Raw genomic sequence first — 18,853 nt, 5'->3', positions numbered from 1 at the left:
TTTCCGCCCTCATGAAGCTTTATTTGGGGGGTTGGCAGTGAATGCAAGTATCAGGTGATAACTGCAATAAGAGGAATGGGAAAGATTAGAAGGGAATGGGGGAAAAGTGGCCTCTACAAGGAGCTGCCGTCTGAGCAGCTGCCTGGACACAGTGAAGGAGTAGGAGGAACATTCTAAGCAGAGGAAATGGCAGGGTCGATGTGGTTATGGAGGTTGGGGGGGCAGGAGAGAAGCACAGGGCTATGGTAGAGAGTGTAGGTTCTATTCTGAGAGAAATGGGTGGTTTGGGGGAAAAGCAAACAATCTGGCTCACAAGCATATGTTATCAATAAGAGGCAGGAAGCTTCTGAGTGTTAGCTACTTTTACCTTTCCTGTCAATACGCAGACCAAGTCTCAAAAAGGGCTGTTGAAGAGAAAACTCTTGAGGTATAGTTTTACTCTGGGATAACTGAGGCAGTGCGGCTGGAGTTCGATGCCAGTGTGAGCCTTGGCATTGTTAAGGCAGCAGTAACAGCAGCCTGCACACTAGCACCCACTCAGGGAGTTAGAGACCTCTCTGAAATTAATAGGGTAAAAAGTCATGGCAGAGGACATCTTTAATATATCAAACAGAAGGATGCCCACATATTAAGGACTACAGAATGTTCTCAACCACTCAAACATATTGTTTCCTCCAAAACCTCTTATGCAATAGATTAGCTTATCTTGGCTTCTGCAAGCTTGCTGCTGTATTTCACTGCATGAGTCAATCCCCTTGAAGAGTAAGCCTGTATTTCTAAGCCGTAAGTTTAATAAGTGCCTAGATCTCTTGATCTCTGAAATTCTTCTCACTGTTCTGGTAATTTCATAAGTAAAAAGAGACAGGTGTTTGCATTAAGAACACTTTATTTATGATAAAGTATGAACAGCATTTCCAATAAAACATGAAAAGATCTATATTTTATCTACAAAATGTAAATCTTTGCTACAATAAATGCTATATGTTTCTTTTAAACAAGCCTTAAAAAGTAAGGAATGTCATGATCTGTACATTCTCTTTGCAGCACACGACTGGAAGACTTTCTTTTTTCTTTAGACTTCTTTAATTTGGACAATCATAGATGTGAATTTCCTGGTCATCTCCAACAGACACAATTTTTGAGCCATTTCCATTGTATTTCACTCCCCAGACCTGTAAATTTTAATTTTTTTTTTTTTTGCAGTTTTTGGCCAGGGCCGGGTCTGAACCCACCACCTCCGGCATATGGGGCCAGCACCCCACTATTGAGCCACAGGCGCCACCCTGTAAATTTTAAAAAGTTCTAAAAATGCCTTCATTCTTTATAAAGAATGTTTGTGAAATGAATATCTTTACTCTCTTCTCATTATTCTCAATCTAGAAAACCACTCCTGAGATCAGGATATTCTTGTACTTTCTACATCAGTGAGAATGAAGCCATTTCTTTAAACAAGCATCCCCATTATTGCTATGTAATTATCAGTCCCCTCCCATATTCCAAAAAATTTCATTTTAAATACAGTACTAAAGTCCAAATATCTACAACCCTTGCAAAGATTCAGAATCCAGGGGGTAACCTAATGTCAGGAAGATGGAACCCATAGGGACCAACATTATGCTTCTGGAATAAAAAAGGCCCCACATTACCCTGAGGTTACTATCTAGAGGGAAAACGGCAAACTGCACTCTTTATGCCAACCGGCAGAGCCAGTAATTCTCACTCTATTGAGTGGTCTATGGCATCTACCTGTCTCCTGGAGCTAGACAACATAGTTTTGCAGACTATCAGGCCATTTTGGGGGGGAAAGGGGAAGAGTCTCACTATGTCACCCTCAGAGTGCCGTGGCGTCACAGCTCCTAGCAACCTCAAACTCTTGGGCATCAGTGATTCTCTCAGCCTCAGCCCTCCAAATAACTGGGACTACAGGCGCCCACCACAATGCACAGCTATTTTTTATTGCAGTTGTCATTATTATTTAGCTGGCCTGGGCTGGGTTCGAACCTGCCAGCTTTGGTATATGTGGCTGGCACGGTAACCACTGTGCTATGGGCGCCAAACCCAGACTTTCCATTTTTATTTGCTATGTGTTGAATTAACATATTCACGCATCTTGTCCAGACAGAATTGATGTGATTGGAGTATCTCTAATTAGGAAGATCTTCCTGATTATTAGGAGATGATTCTGGGTGGTCAGCCTGTCATCCTAACCCTGAGACAGGTGTCTACCCCTCATTTTACTGTTGTGATTGCCTCACTTCCACACTTAACATCTTCCTCTGAAACAGCACAACAATGACCTACACTCATAAGACAACACAACCAGTTAAGACTTAATAACTACCTGACTAAAATGTTTAAATCTAGGAGTGGAATATCAAAATTCAACCACTCGATTTTATTGGCAACAATTTCAATATATAAAAGTACAAACAGTTATGTTTCTTAACTTTAAGTTGCATTCAAAATGGGGAGAAATCTGTAGGATCATCAAAAAGCATTTAAAACATGTTAAAAGCCAATTCCAACAGAGGGGCCTGTCATTGTCAACAGATCAAGCAATAAGGTTAGGAAAACTTTTGGCTCAGTGCTCAATGTGAACAATCTAAAAACAAATTTAAATGTTAATTACGGGGCGGCACCTGTGGCTCAAGGAGTAGGGCGCCGGTCCCATATGCCGGAGGTGGCAGGTTCAAACCCAGCCCCGGTCAAAAAAATCACCAAAAAAAAAAATAAATAAATGTTAATTACGCCATACCTGATCCTGGTGATCAAAGAAGGTATGAACACAAGTTCTCGTTCCAACATCCCAAACTTTTACACTTTTGTCAGATGAACTATTAAAAAAAAAAAAATGAACATTAGTATCAGAAAAGTTTTCAGGCAGGTTTGAAATTGGAAGGAATCTGATCAAAAATCTCACACTCCTTCACTGATTTACATTCCTCTAACTTCAGAGGCCTCCCCTCAGTGCAGGAGATGGCCAGGGCATCAGCACTGTTGGGGGCTTTTCTCCTCACAAAGTAGCCATGTCCCTGACACTGACCCTCATATTATTAGCATTTATTATAACTAGGTATTTTTAAAACTGCAGAAAACAAAGGCCATCTAAATTTTAAAAAGTCATACAATCCTCATATTTTAAGGACTTCATATTATAAAAACCATCTTCATCTTCCTAGCATTTTAGAAACTATTAAGAAATCATAAGTACCTGGAAACAAAGTGAGTATCATCAGGACAAAATGCAACATTCAGCACCCAGGAGGCATGGCCACTCAGCGTGCCAGCCAAGTTGGCATGTTGTCTGAAATGGGGAAAGTTCAAACAAAATGAAGATGTTATTTTTTAGAATATAATCATATTAACTCTGCTTATATAATTGGACCAAATCTGCTATCCTTATAATGTCTACATTACTATATGAAAAATTCCCTTTTCAATAAAGTAGCATCATGCATTGAAGAGAAAATTATTTTTTACAGTGGCATTAACCCCAAACTGCTGATGCCACCAAAAGCCATGAATAAGATCCACTAACAGAGAGCCTAAAAGCTCAAAATAAAGAACCAGACTACAGAGGCTCAGCAAGTCAACACGTGAGGAGACTGAAACAGCAGAGAGGAGTGAGCCATTTTAGGGGAGCAGCAGGTTCACACACCACCTGCACCAGCAAACTTCCAATATGTGGCCAGTGCCTCACATCTAGGGAAAGCATCAAGTCACAGTCCATGATGGTGCGGTTTGGACAGACCGTTTTAACACAATCAACAAAAGCCAGGTCTGCTTATTAAAGCCATTTTCGCGGTTTTTTTTTTTTTTTTCTTTTTTTTGAGACAGTCTCACTTTGTTGTCCTAGTAGAGTGCCGTAGCATCATAGCTCACAGCAACCTCAGACTCTTGGGCCCAAGCAATTCTCTTGCCTTAACCTCCTGAGTAGCTGGGACTACACGCACCCACCACAACACCTAGCTATTTTAAAGGTGGGGTCTCGCTCTTGCTCAGGCTGGTCTCCAACCTGTGAGCTCAGGCGATCCACCCACCTCAGCCTGCCAGAATGCTGGGATTATAGGCATGAGCCACTGCACCCAGCCCCATTTTCACTTTTTAATAAAAGTGAAACAAAAAAACTTGACAAAAAACAATAAAAATAAAAGAAAAACAAAACCTAATCACCTATGGCAAGAGAATAACCCTAAAGCCTAAGTGAGGTCAACAGTTTTACTCCTGAAAATATCTTTGAGCAGAATAGCACAGACCTCAGATGTCAGGGAGGGTGGGTTCAGTGGGATACACAGGACCATGAGAGGGTAAAACGTCCTAGGTCTTCATTCAGTACCATCCCCTCAGGAAAATCGTCACCTTTGCTGGGTTCCCCACATGCACAATGGGGACACTACTCTGTGCTACTACTTCACTAGTTGTTGGAAGAATCAATAAAACAGTGGCAATGAAAGTCATAAAGTCAGATATGTAAAGAATTGCTACACTTACACTGGCTCTGCTACCAGTAAGCAAGTACAGCTCTAGAGAGACATCGTACCCTGTGGACCTGAGCACCCTCATTAGGCCCTAATTCTAAAAGCTGCAATTCTAACTCCATGCCTATTTGACAACCTTTTGCCACCCAAAAGCTGCCAAAAGTAGGCTAGAAGGAGCAGGATTCCTCCTCCCAAGTTTAAACTGCTAAAAAAACTCTCAGAGGCTCTTAAAAGGACACGTTGTGTAAAGTGAAAGTGGAGGCAACCGGGGCTGGGGACAGAGGGTGTGAGGTATACACAATGGAAGAGAATGCCACAATCAGAAGCAATGAACCAGAGGCACGCCCAGAAGGGAGAGCTGGTCACAGCACTGAGTCACAGTATCGAGGACACATGTGGAACACATTACAGGGGCATTTCAGGGGGAATAGGAGTAGGAGCTGAGAAAGAGGGGCAAAACAAGAAAAAGGGGCCTGCACAAGCTCGCAATGACAGCTGCAAACTGGAGGGTTAACTCACTTCTATACCAGCAGTACCAACAGCAAAACTGCTCCTCTAGCTAGACCTGCCATGGGTGTTTTATAAACAGACAGCTCACTAACTAGGGCAGAGGAGTGTCTGCTGCAATGTCCAAACTCCTAGATAACAGATGTTCTAATTTTTTACTGTCACTCAGGGTCAGCCACAATCCATAGCTTCATTTATCTGCATACTACCTACCTACTCTAAAAAATTTAAAATCAGTGAACCCACAAAAAAACAGGCTGCCTAACAAAAAGTATCTCATTCTACCAGGGAACTCATACAGGTCTTCCTCCACACAGTCCTTGAGCAAGACAGGGTCACTGAATGATGGAGGACACCTGGAGAGACAAGGCTGTCTGATGTGAACTGAGCACCAGTATTTACTAGATCCAGGACAGGGAGGACCAGCGCGCGCACTGGTCACACACACCCTTGGGCTCCTCCAAACAATAAGGAAATAAAAACAGGTACTGGCAGTGAGACAACTTTAATCTGGACAAGGTAACTTACACATCATAGATCTTGATGTAGCCATCATCTGAAGCAGTGACGAGGAGCTGGGAGTCGGGGGAAAAGGTCAAGGAGCGAATGGGCATGGCATGGCCTGAAATTCAAAAGGTCCTTATTAATCGGACAAACTGCTGTGTCCTCACTGTCTCCTCATATAACTCCCCCTTTTAATGACCATGAGTCACTGAGCTGGACTGCCCAGGTGCTTGAATCAGAAAAGGGAGGGTACTCACTGGGCCCTTCCTCTTACTGTTCTAGAAACACCCACATAACCCCAGCTTGTCCTCCTGGAGCCATTTTTCTTTATTACCCTCCCTGACCTCTGTATACATTGCTTTAAAAAACTCATCCGCTAAAAACATGGCCAAACATGGAAATATGCATTGCTTCTGACTATAAGGTTAAACAAATAAGATGTTATTTCTCTATCAAATCTTTTATTGAAGGGTAAAGGATAAACATATATATATATACACACACACACACACACCCCACATGGTTGAGGAGGTAAGGTAATATATTCACTTGGTTGGAATTCAAAAAAGTAAAGATATGTAGTACAGTCTCCTCCTGCCCTACCCCTGTCCTTCAGCTACCCAGTCCTCCTCCCCAGGAGCCACCAGTGTGTAGCACAGGCATAATACTTCCATCTACCTTCAAATACCAAGGAAAAGAAGTTTTTTTCTAATCACAAAGTTCTTCAGAACCAAATATGACAGAAATGAGACATTTATATAGCTAGGATATACTAATACATAAATAAAAGGTAAGTTTCTTCACCAAAACAAGCACTGTTATAAGAACAATATTGTTTAGTTAAAATTATAGCAGCAAGAATAAAACCTGGACACATTTTAGTTTTCCAACTGAGACTGATAGTATTTTGCAAATCTAATGCAAATTTGCCATGTAATAGCATTTTAATGAAAGAATAATTATTCCTTTGTGATCTGCTAACCGATTTGCAAAACTATGATGATGAGCTCTACCTTCCAGCGTATGCAAAAGTTTCCCAGTTGCAATATCAAAAATATTGATGATTCCGTCTATGGCTCCACTGGCCAGGTATTTGCCATCAGGACTCTGTTCAAAGAACATATGGAAAAATGAGCACTTTGAGACTCCACGCTGTGAAGCTATCCCTACTAAACACAAGCAAATCTCCTGCTGGCTACAGGTCTGACTGGCTGGCTGACAAACCAGCAGCAAGAAAGCAGGTACTTAACCAGACTAATGCACAATCTGTGCCAAGGACTATTGCTGGCCGGAAGGGTAAACTGACAGAATCAGAAGGAAGAAAGAGAACATTTCCTTACATATGCAATGCTAAGAATGAATTTTCCTCTTGTGTCCAAAGAATATTCCTTTTTCCCACTTTCCACACCAAAAATGTTCACTTTGCCCACATGAGTTCCTGTGGCCAGATACTGGGAATCAGGAGAAAAGGCCAAAGTCCAGGCGTCCACTAAGCAGAAAAATGAAGGAAAAAAATATAGTGAGATTACATTTGACCTTAATTTTCTTTACCAGGTTTAAATTTAATTTAAAACCTTCTTCAAATTTTAATAAAAATAGATAGGACAATACCAGTGTTAGTAAGGATATGGAAAAACCAGATACTTCACACACTGGTGGGAATGTAAAATGGTATAGCCACTTTGAAAACCAGTTTAACAGTTTCTTAAGTGCAAACACACACTTAACTATAATACTCAGCAATTCCACACCTAGGTAGCTACCCCAAAGAAATAAAGACATGTCCACACAAGGACTAGTAGACTCAGGTTCACACGAGCTTTATTCATAATAGCCAAACTGGAACAATCCAAATGTCTGTCAAGTGGCAAATGAATAAAAATGTAGTACATCCTCACAATGGGATAGAAAGTAACAATCCATGCTACAGCAGGGACAAACATCAAAAACATTTACTAAAGAGAGAATAAGACAGATGCAATTGCACTTACATAAAATTTTTCAAAAAGGCAAAACTATAGAGACGATAGCAGATCAATGGTGGCCTAAAGCCGAGCGTAGGAGCAGGGATTGACAACAAGTGGGCATGAGAGAAACTTGTGGGGCACAGCGGTGTTCCAAAATCGAATTTCAGTGGTTGCACAACTATAGAAATCTACTCAGTTAACTGTATTTTTAAATGGGTGAGTTTCATAGTGCAGTACAGAAGTGAAATTTTAACTCAACTAAACTATAAATAAATGACATACCAGAAACTCTTATATAAAGCTGCAACATGATAAAGTATTTACCACAATTTAACAGAGAATAGGAACTGCTTTAAAAAGTCAATTAGTTTTTAAGTTACACCACACATCTTAATTTCAAGAGTTCTTTATCCAAATGTTCTTTATGCACCACAGTACTTCTTTAGCCAAAACATAAGAGTCCCCAGACTCAAGTGCGGCCTCAGTAAGCACAAATACCGTATACTTCAATCTGGACCAATGATCACCTTTCAGCATTTATTTTTCCAGTTACACAGGACCCTCTGGCCTTCAGAGGCAATCTTTTAGAGCTTTGGGAGCTAGGTCAGAGCCTAGAGGCCAAGAAACAATCTTTGAGTTTCTCTTACTTGCCTGGGTTGCTCTTCCCAAGGCCACTCTTACATGACAACACTCCCAAAGTCCTGCCCCCTCGTGCAACTGCCCAGAAACGGTGCTTATCAGATCCAAGGGAAAGAACATAGGTCCTTCCCAAGTCACTTTCTTCATTCCTGGAACAGGGCTCAGAAGTTAAGACTGTGGGCGGGCGGCGCCTGTGGCTCAGCGGGTAGGGCGCCGGTCCCATATGCCGGAGATGGCGGGTTCAAACCCAGCCCCGGCCAAAAAAAAAAAAAAGACTGTGGGCCCCCTGTCCTTAGCTCATGTGACAGTGAAGGAGGAAAGGCCTCCATCATGGATCGCTATCATATCCAGGCTGTTCTATAAAATAAAATTCTCTTAAAATTTTTCATACACATAGTCAAAGTGATAATAAATCATTTAACTCTATTACTTTACTTAGGAATGTTTTTAAAATGAAATTTACAGGCCAGGAGAGGTGGCTAACGCCTACAATCCTAGCTAGCACTCCGGGAGGCTGCGGTGGGTGTATTATCTGGGCTCAGAAATTCAAGACCAGTCTGAGCAGGAGTAAGACCCCATCTCTAAAAATAGCCAGGTATTGTGGTGGGCTCCTGCAGGCCCAGCTACTTGGGAGGCTGAGGCAAGAGGATTGCTTGAGCCCAAGAGTTTGAAGTTGCTGTGAGCTATAATGCCACAGGCACACTAAGGATGACAAAGTGAGACTCTGTCTCAAAAAAAATAAAATAAAAAGAAATTTACTTCAAAAGTGCTCAGTTAACCAACAAGATCTGAAAAAACTTTTATCAACCTCCCAAATAGCTGCTTTTAAATATCCATCTTTATTCCTGAATGACAGTAACATAACAGGATTTTTTTTATCTTTATTATAATTAGCCATTTACATGAATAGCTTGCAAAAAAACTCATTTTTTTTCCTTTTTGAGACCCAGTCTCACTCTGTCCCCTGGACTAGAATGCAGTGGTGTCATTACAGCTAACAGCAACCTCAAACTCCTGGGCTCAAGTGATTCTCTTGCCTCAGCCTCCTGAGTAGCTGCAACTACAGGAATGTGACACAATGCCTGATTTAATTTTTCTACCTTTGTAGAGACAGAGTCTCACTCTTACTCAGGCTGGTCTTTAACTCCTGCCCTCACATAATTCTCTCGCCTCAGACTCCCAGAGTGCTGGGATTACAGACGCGAGCCACTGTACCCAGCTGAAAACCTGATCTTTATTCCTCAAAATTTAATAAAATACTTCTAAATTATTTTACATTTCCTTATGAGTTGTTTTGCAATATAGAACTTTAGGTACCGAATGTCCTTAAGCTCAAAATAGAGGGAACAACTTTTATCTCTAAATTAAGCCTTGTAATCTAAGATTTTATTTTAATATTTGCCTAACAATTATTTACTTTGATCAGTTCCACCTCATCATTTACAAAGTTTTTTTTCTTTAAGTTTGGGTGTTTTGAAGCACCTGACATTGAGAGGCCTCACATTCCCACCTTTGTTCTGCAGGGTCAGCTGCTGGGAAGTGACAGCATGGCCAAGCTGCCAAGTGCGGGATCTTCCCCTTCGTCCCGCTTTCTTCTACTTCTTCACTTTCTTCTCCAAGATCTGGGATTGTCTCTCTTCTCTTTTTGTCTTCCTTTTGCACTGGTGCACATTCTCCATGCATATTTTCAAGACCCCTATAACTTAAGTGTCCATTTCCCCTACATTCATTAGACCTAGACTCATCAAAGGAATGAATTCAGTTGCTCTTTAGCAGCAAGAGCAATGATTGTTTTTGTTACTCAACCAAATAAATGTTTAATGGCCTGGTCTAGTTCTGTGCAGAGTCCTATCCAAAAGAATAAAGCCAACCCATTTATTCTTCGCAGTAACTTTTGCTTTTGCAACAGTAAACTTCACAACCTTACACTCTTGCAGAACACCCAGCACAAGTTACCATTTATCAGAGAAAGTGAGCCAGGGGACATGCTATCCTTTTACTTGGAATCAATCCAGCACTCATTTCTTCAGTTGTTGTGTGCCCAGGGGCACAACCTCCAGGCAATGACCAAAACATTATGGGTCCTGGATGGGCTTAGGTGTCTAAGATGAAAAGTCAGCAAAAGATCTGCGTCTTTCCTCTCTTTTAGGTGCTTTTTTTTTTTTTTTTTTTTTTTTTGAGACAGAGTCTCACTTTGTTGCCCTTGGTAGAGTGCAATGGCGTCATAGCTCACAGCAACCTCAAACTCTTGGGCTTAAGTGATTCTCTTGCCTCAGCCTCCCAAGTAGCTGGGACTACAGGCGTCTGCCAGAATGCCTGGCTATTTTGAGAAACAAGGTTCTGGCTCAGGCTGGTCTTGAACCTGTGAGCTCAGGCAACCCACCTGCCTTGGCCTCCCAGAGTGCTAGGATTACAGGCATGAGCCACTGCACCTGGCAGGTACTCTTTATACATCAGGGTCTTACTAGACTTTATAGGATGGTTTGAGGTCCCAAGTCTCTATCAGTAACAGAGCAAGGGCACATGCAAAGACAACCATCCAGGGATTTAAGAGTGTGTGGGTAGCTTTTTCCAAATACATATCCCAGCCTACACACTCTGAAAACTGTGATTCAGTGGACCTAAAATACAGACTGCACATGCATAATCTTTAAAAAGCCCGAGCAATAAAAATCACAGACAAGTAAAACTGCTCCTGAGGGGAAATGCGCTCAATTTTTAGACAATCCAGCCTCCTTACAAACTCTGGGACCATCATTCTTTCCAACACAAAGGCTAAAGTGGCTACCAAGCATAACTGATGGGAGACAAATCCAGCCTGGGTGTCAATCAAGGGAATTATGTTAATGAAACACCTAAGCAGCTCTTCTATAATCAAAACACAAAGAGGTGTGCCAGAGAGTTGCCAGGCTCTCTGACCCTCTAGCAGTCACACCCATTCTGGCAGAACAGGATCTGCTGGTGAACGCTACATAGTCATTTATAAGTAAATATGAGGCTCAAAAAAACCCTCAAGTGTCATGCTGCTTGTTTAATATTAATCCAGGCCATTGACATCAAATTCCATCACATCAGATGTTGTTTATTAAGGCTAATGGACAGAATTATGCTGTCCTATAGTACTTTAAAAAAAAAAGGGGTGGCGGGTTCAAACCCTGGTCAACTGCAACAAAAAATAGCCGGGCGTTGTGGCGGGTGCCTATAGTCCCAGCTACTTGGGAGGCTGAGGCAAGAGGAAGGCTAAGGTTGCTGTGAGCTGTAACGCCATGGTACTCTACTGAGGACAACAAAGTGAGACTCTTTCCCTAAAAACAAACAAACAAACAAAAAAAGTTCCCTTATCTACTGCATACTAGAAATCAGACCCTTTATGGATAATTAGTAGAGATTGCCATGATACAGACATGACAACACAGTGCTTTGTGCCCCAAAGGCAGTGAATGTATCAATTCAGAATATGGTGAAGAGAGAACCTCTGGACAATCCAAAGACTGGTCCACAATTCTAACCAGCAATTCTAAAGTCTGAAAAACTTTGAAAACTACGAGTTTTTCCATAGGTTAACTACCTAAATTCACTTGGCACCAAAACCTGACCTGAACTGCCATAAGTCTATTTTTAGCCTTTATCACACATAGTATCAAAACTCAATTTAGTTGCAGAGACAGTAGTGTTTGATGAGAGAGCTGTTCTGGCCCCATTGAAGGTATTATGCAATACACAGTTCATGCACCCGTATTACTCCTTTCAAATCCAAACATTTCTGAACTGTAAAATGTATCTTTCACTAAGGGTTTTGGAAAAGGGATCATGAACCCCTATTATCTCCCCTAAAAATAAAACTCTTACCAGGTCCTGCATCTATAGACTTTATCTGTTTGCCATTTTCCAAGTCCCAGAGCCGAATATGAGCATCAAGAGAACTGGATGCAGCAATGGGCAGGGTGTTGCTGATGTCCACAGACACTACCCCCAGCTGATGTCCCTCCAGACTCCATTGTAGGTCCAGCTTGTCATCACGCCTTCAACAGGGGACAGAGAAATGGATTTCTTCACACACAACCCTGTACCTGGCATCTGACATTCTGGGTCCCTGTGACTATGTGTTACCAGTGGTCTATGAAATACAGAATCAGAGAAGAATTGATGAGCTACTGAACAGTAAATGCTGCCAGATTTTTACTTGGGGACTTTTTAATACTACCATATTGCTGTTCATTTTCTTGCCTAGGAAAAAGTTAATACTTCCTAATGGCAACCTGAGAGCCCAAAGGCAAAATCTTTGCCCCTGATTTTCCAAGTTTTTATGTTAAGGAAGAGGTACTCACCATTTCCAGACCTTCACCAGGTCATCCAGGGATCCTGTGACCACTGTCTCAGCGATTTCCTTCTTGTTTGACCCCCAGGCAACTGACCAAATGGCATCATCATGGGCTAGAATGCAAAGTGCTTCATTTATAAGGTTTTCATGCATGCATCACCAAAATTTAATGGGATAAAATGAAGTTGAAATATTCTTCAACACCACGAGGTAACATCCACCTGTATCTGCTCTACAATTTTACAAAGTGTTTTCCCATACCTCTTTTACTGGAGTTGTGGGGCACACATGAAAACTGGGTAGGAAGGCAGCACCAGAATGAGCCAGGCCTTCAGACCCCAAATCTAACATCTTTTCCTTTAGCAAGCTGTCTGCATAAAGCTGTCTAGAATGACTACCATTTGGATAAAACAAGTAAAACCAATGGAGAACAACCCTTCTCTCCCCCAAAAGACATAAACCTGATAAGTGATACACCTTAAAGATCTTTGGAAACTAGTAGGCAATTCAACTGTAAACAGCACAGGTCTAAAAACAAATACCTAACGTAACCTTTGTACATTAAGTTGCCTTTTACCAAAAGTACCTACGTCATGCTTAATGGGCCAGTTATTACAACAACCTTATGAAAAAGGTACTATTAATACCATCCTCATTTTAAGACCCAGAGGCTTAGAGGAGCCTAGTAGCTCAGCCAAATTCACAAAGCTAAGAATAGTTAGGGCTCAAACCCAATCTCCCAATTAATCTTAAATTTAAGTTTGCAAGCTACATTGTTTGGTGGGCCATGCTGTTGAGTATGCAGACCAGGTGTGCTTATAAAAATGTGACAAGTGCACATGGAGGTTTTTTTCATGCCTGCCAGCAATTCTCCAGGGTCACCTTTCCAAAATATAAGGGCATTAAACTCAAATAGCTGTGAGTTATATACAGCATATGGCTTCAAATACAATCTGACTTGACCCAAGCCTGTTAACTTGCCACCTGGATGGCATTAACTACTGGTTAACACATTAACTGACTGGTATGCCTATATAGCTTACTAGTCACCTATACAAGCTAACTTGGAAGAATGCTTAAACTTCAGATGACCTAAATGTCACCTACTTAAGAGCAGAAGAGATTCTATTAGGCATTGCAGAAATCCTCGGGCTTTCCCTAACTCATCCAGGCTATGGTGAAGAAATGAAAAGTGTAAGTAGTTCACTACTCACTGATGTTAAGTGAAGGGACACTATATAAAGACTCTAAGTTTAAGTCCTGAGTTTAGGGCCAGGCTCAAGTTCACCTCCCCAGATGCGTTGGTATTAAGAGAGTTCAGAGGCTCAAAGCATTTCCTTCTTCCGCCCTGGCAGCTGGGAAATTCAGTTATGTCTTCCTCAAGTGGGAAAGCTTTCTTCAGCTTGGAGTTCCCCAGTCTATCATATGACTCCTGCTGCTTCTTTCTGGTTAGTTTTTCAGGGTTTTTGTTGTTTGTTTTCAAGTGCATTGTTTTCAGCTGCCTCTGCCAATCTTCTGCATACCTGGTCAGCATTACGAAAATCTTAAAGAAACCAGGGACAACACAATTTTTCACAGAAGAACTTTTTTGAACAGGCAGACTTCTTACCTTGTTCTTGTTTGAAGAGAATACTGTACTAAAAAGAAACAGAAGTCACATTAAACCAATGTTCAGATTTCAGATAACCCTACAGAAGACAGTCATTATACAGTGTTAGCTACTTCCTCTACTGTCACCCTGACCATCCTGCAAGCTCTCTGATACCCATTTACACAGTATTTATACAGCCATACCAGAAAAAAGTTCTTAAAGTAACTGATACTTTCTCCTTCCCTACTATTACCCATCTTCGATAAGAGACTATAAATTGTTTTCTTTTTCTACTCTGATCACCAGAAAGCTTGGAATCCAGTTTCCAACTTAGTCTTTGCAGTTATTTTTTTTTTTTCTTAGAGTCTCAAGCTGTCACCCTGGGTAGAATGCTGAGACGTCACAGGTCACAGCTCACAGGAACCTCGAACTCTTGGGCTCAAGCAATTCTCTTGCCTCAGCCTCCCGCGTGGCTGGGACTACAGGTGCCCACCACAACACCTGGTTATTTTTGGTTGTTGTTGTTGTTGTTGCAGTTGTCATTGTTGTTTTAGCTGGCCTGGCTGGGTTCGAACCCACCAGCCTCGGTGTATGTGGCCAGTGCCCTAGCCACTGAGCTACAGGCACTGGCCCTTAGTTTTTGCAGTTGTATAAGACAACACAGCCCGCATAATAACCTGTTAACTTTCTCCTAATCTTATTACATTTAATTTTATTTGTTATAGAGATGGGGAGGGTCTCTCTACGTTACCAAGGCTGGTCTTGAACTCCTGATTTCAAACCATCCCCCTGCCTTGGCTTCCCAGAGTGCTACAATTACAGGTGTGAGCCACCATCCCAGCCCTAATCTTATTATAAAAATGTTTCTCCTATCCTATCTCTGATTCTGATCTTTTCTTTGTTTTTGTGTACAAAAGTCTTTTAAGCTTCCTCAATCCCTCTCTAAATTGTGGTAATAACTTAATCTCTCGTCTTAGTGTCTTGCATTTTACTAGTGCCACCTAACACTGTGGTGACTAGGTGCCTAGAGTTACCTAGCTTTTTAGGAGCAGGACAAGCATTAGATGCTAGTTTCTTAACTATACACCTAGACAATCTACTGTACTTGAGCTTGCTAGAGACCAAATGATATTTTCCCCCAACACAAGCCTTACCTGGTTGGTCATTTCCTTAACCAAGGATGAAGGGAAAAAGACCAGACAGCTCTGTGAAAACAACACCAGTGTTTTGGTAAGGGGGTAACATCATGAAAGGAGGCTACAGAAGGTTCTCCTTGTTATGGAGTTGTTCTAACATCTTTCTACAGATCAGTCCCTGGGGCACCATTCATAAGCCCTACCAGGTAGTATGGTCTTCTTTCCCCCTTTAAACAAACACCTTCCCCCATCCTACAGTTTCTTTTCCCCAAATCTGCCTGCAGAGAGTAACCAGTCTCTCTGTCCCTTGCTGCTCTGTAGAGAAATGAACCCAGAGCTCCTCTTAATTTTAAATACTATTAAAAACTCAACCAACAGCATGGAGGAGTCCAAAAGATAGTCAAATTCTTACTTTATATGCAGAGGCCTCAACCAAAAATACCTTTAAGAGACAATAGGCATGTAAATAAGGGCCAGAAGGAGACACATGTCTCCCAAAAGGCAGCAAAGTCTTCAGGGAACTCAGTGCAGCTAAACATAGACCTAATGTAGTTTTACATTTAATTTCTCAGGTTACTTTAAGGGTTCTTCTTTTTTGTGCCACAGACCCCTTTAGCAGTCATTTAAAATCTATAAACCCCATCTCAGGATATCTTTAAATACAGAAAACACAAAGGATTAGAAAGGAAACCAAGTATAGTGGATTCTCATTCTTAACAGCAGTTATGTTCTATAAAGTTGCCACAAACACAACTTAACAAACAGTGAATCACCACTTCTCAGAGAAACATAGAATTAGGTGAGGCTCTGAACATATTTTTGTCAACCAATCAATATATAACCATGTTTTATGTTTATTTCCGTTTAAAAGTACCTTACTGAATATATATTAGTAATTTGTTAATATTGAACTTATGCCTAAACGATGCTTATCTAACACATATATTTTCTCTGTAGGACACATCACAGCATTCCCACACTTAGAAACACAAGTCAACATTCAGCACTATGTGTGGGGGCTATCTTAAACGGTGGAATCACCAACAAAAAAAACACAAAAATGCAGGAAGTATGGCAGTAAAGACAGCAAAAAAGGCACAGCTGAAAAAAGAAGGCATCTAGTTGCCTCATTTGACCTCTGCCGAGAACATACACAGCAGGAGACTTAAAATTTTTCACCACCTTACCAATATCCTGCAAAGACCACAAAAACACTTTTAAGTGTTTTGTGTATACTGATTTGGGGTTTACAAATTTAATAAATTTTAGTGACTAGGCTAATTCGTAAATATAGAATCCACAAATAATGAGAAAAGACTGTGTGTTGAAATATATTTTATCAAATCTAAATTTGTGATAGCATATGTGCTTATTAACACTATTATATAAGATCTAGCATTGAATCTAGTAACTACCATAATCTCAACATTATAATGAGCTTAAACAATATCCTGAGTTATTAAAATATCTGTAATTTCTATTCATAACAAAGTCATATTGTTAATACCATGGTTTGTTGCCTGTATTCATAATTGAAAAAATGCTAAATTTCAAGGTTAGGGAATACAAGAATGCAATTTTTCTTCTAATCCGAGTTCAGCCCCACCCCCCAATTCTACCCATGGGCAGTTTAACAGACCATACAGTTAAGGCATCCAGGTTCCAGTTACTTGCTTTAAATGTGAAAACCTATAAAAACTAAAGGTTTCCCAAGAAATCATTAAATCAAACAAACAAATGATTTCTATATAATCCTTGCATTTAGAGATACCACTAAGGTGATAGTGGTTTACTCATTTGTGACCCAAGAACTGGGTTCTGCCCTGGATAGGAAAGACAGGAAGGAGCTTGAGTCCATTTGGTAACATGAATTAAGCACAGTCCTCTGCCTGGTGAAGCACAGGCCTGTCCTCTTCCCTGCCAATCTGGGCCTCACATTTAGCAACAGAGACACAAATTTAAAAAAAAGGTAGGAAGGCTTATAAGAAGCCAACTTCCAACTTCTAAAAAGCCAGTCTCCCCATGACAAGCATGTGATTCAATGAGCATACATTTTGAGAATGTGCTATGAATCGGGTCCTGTTTTAAGTACTACACTAGATTAGATCACTGAACCCTCATAACCCCATTTAGTAGGTACAGTAGTCCTTTCCACAGTTTCATTTATTAGAGGTCAACCATACACCAAAAATAGATGTGTATGGTACAGTACAATAAGATATTTTGGGAGACCACATTCACATAACTTTTATTACAGTATATTGCCATAATTGTTCTATATTATATGTTATTTTTAATCTCTTACTGTTCATGAGTACTGTAAATCAGTTATGCTGAGTAAAAAAATCACATTCAAATAACTTTTATTAGAGTATATTGCTATAACTGTTCCAGTTTATCATTGTTCTTACTGTGCTTAACATAAATTAAACTTTAGCATAGATACATAGTGGTATGTACCATATAGGAAAAAGCAGAATACAGGTGCTCCTGGACTTACAATGGGGCTACTTCCCAATAAACCCGTGGTCTGAAGTTGAAAAACTGTAAGTCAAAGCATCTTAAGTCAGGGAACTTTTTTATATGTACATACAGGGTTCAGTTCTAGCCAAGGTTTTTGGCATCCACTGGGGGTCTTGGAGCGTATTCCCTGTGGATAAGGGAAATTACTCCATTCTTACTATCAGCTCCACTTTCCTAGTAAGAAAGTGAGGCTTACAGAGGTTAAGGGAGCTTCCTCAAGGTTAGTCTGACACTAGAAGGCAGATACCAGCTGTAACTATAGGGCATCAAGATACCTCTTACTCCAGTCTCACGAAGTTAATTCCATAGGTAATTAGACCACAAAGCCCTCCTTTGCCACCTTCTCTCTTTAGAAAACGTCCCCCTCATGATTGCAAGAGGGACTTTACCTAGCAATTGCAATCAGTGTAACTGGCTTATTGTACCCTCAATGAATCCCCAACAATAAAAAAAAAAAAGAAAAAAAAAAAAAAAAGAAAACGTCCCCCTAATTTTCCCAGGCAGAATTCAATGCTCGCTCCCCAGCCTTTCCAACAAACACTACAGATGTCTCTATTAAAATACAGGCAAGTCAGTAACCCACAATGTTAATGTAGTAGTTTTAAGTAAAGCGAACCAATCCTCTGCGTGCACCTGTCCAGTGATGGGGAGCATGCTACCTAAGGAGACAGCCTGGCCCTCCTGGAAAACTTAGGTTAAGATAGTCTTCCCATCTACGGAAAAATGACTTTCCCGCACAGAACCCAGCCTTAATAACGGAGCTGCACAGAACATTCTCAGATGCAAAAGGAGGCCACCTACAGGCCTTCCCTCGCCCCTCGGGCCTGGTACACTGAGGGGCAGCCTGGGTAAATGGAGTTATGGAAGTCCCACTCGGGGCCCTGTGGCCTGAATCATCCCAGGACAAACCTGCTTACAGGCGGCCTAGGGCCGGGCCTCGCTCACCCGCCCTCTGTCCCCGGCAGTCAGCGGCCGCAACGACCACCACCCCCAACTGCCGCGCGCTCCAACTCACCCGGGTCCGCCAGGCTGCACGTCTGACGCCGGGATAGGCCGGACGCGTCTGCGTCGCGAAGAGATGAGCTATGGGGGCGGGGCATCTGGTCCGACTCCGCCCCCAGGGCCCGACTCTTGCGGCAGCGCCCTCTGCTGTCGCTGCTCCGCGCTCGGGGACGCAGCGGAGAAGG

The 18,853-nt window shown here is 41.5% G+C and overlaps 1 protein-coding gene across 2 annotated transcripts; it reads right to left on the bottom strand.

Moving 5' to 3' along the window:
* Positions 1 to 868: 868 nt before the first annotated feature.
* Positions 869 to 18,762, bottom strand: SKIC8 (SKI8 subunit of superkiller complex). 2 transcript variants are annotated; one of them, XM_053593675.1, is made up of 11 exons: positions 18,576 to 18,762; positions 15,162 to 15,212; positions 14,026 to 14,053; positions 12,424 to 12,529; positions 11,945 to 12,117; positions 6,830 to 6,978; positions 6,503 to 6,596; positions 5,514 to 5,607; positions 3,212 to 3,304; positions 2,756 to 2,834; positions 869 to 1,172 (listed from the first exon to the last, which is right to left on the bottom strand). In XM_053593675.1, exons 2-11 carry the CDS (start codon positions 15,171 to 15,173, stop codon positions 1,083 to 1,085), a joined length of 918 nt encoding a protein of 305 aa, XP_053449650.1. In that variant the 5' UTR covers positions 15,174 to 15,212; positions 18,576 to 18,762; the 3' UTR covers positions 869 to 1,082. The 2 variants fall into 2 exon arrangements, with proteins under 2 accessions (XP_053449650.1, XP_053449649.1); XM_053593674.1 differs by having other exon boundaries at positions 18,682 to 18,762.
* Positions 18,763 to 18,853: the final 91 nt, after the last annotated feature.

The sequence above is a fragment of the Nycticebus coucang genome, chromosome 6 (genome assembly GCF_027406575.1).
Source record: "Nycticebus coucang isolate mNycCou1 chromosome 6, mNycCou1.pri, whole genome shotgun sequence".
Lineage (NCBI taxonomy): Eukaryota > Metazoa > Chordata > Mammalia > Primates > Lorisidae > Nycticebus > Nycticebus coucang.
This window is presented reverse-complemented; position numbering and strand designations above follow the sequence as displayed.

Bases quoted from the DNA above. Each gene is read 5' to 3' on its own strand.
- SKIC8 (XM_053593675.1), bottom strand. The intron at 6,597-6,829 runs GTAAGGAAATGT...TTCTTTGAACAG, and splicing joins TCATTCTTAGCATTGCATAT to AGTCCTGATGGCAAATACCT. The intron at 3,305-5,513 runs GTAAGTTACCTT...TCCCCATTTCAG, and splicing joins TACATCAAGATCTATGATGT to ACAACATGCCAACTTGGCTG.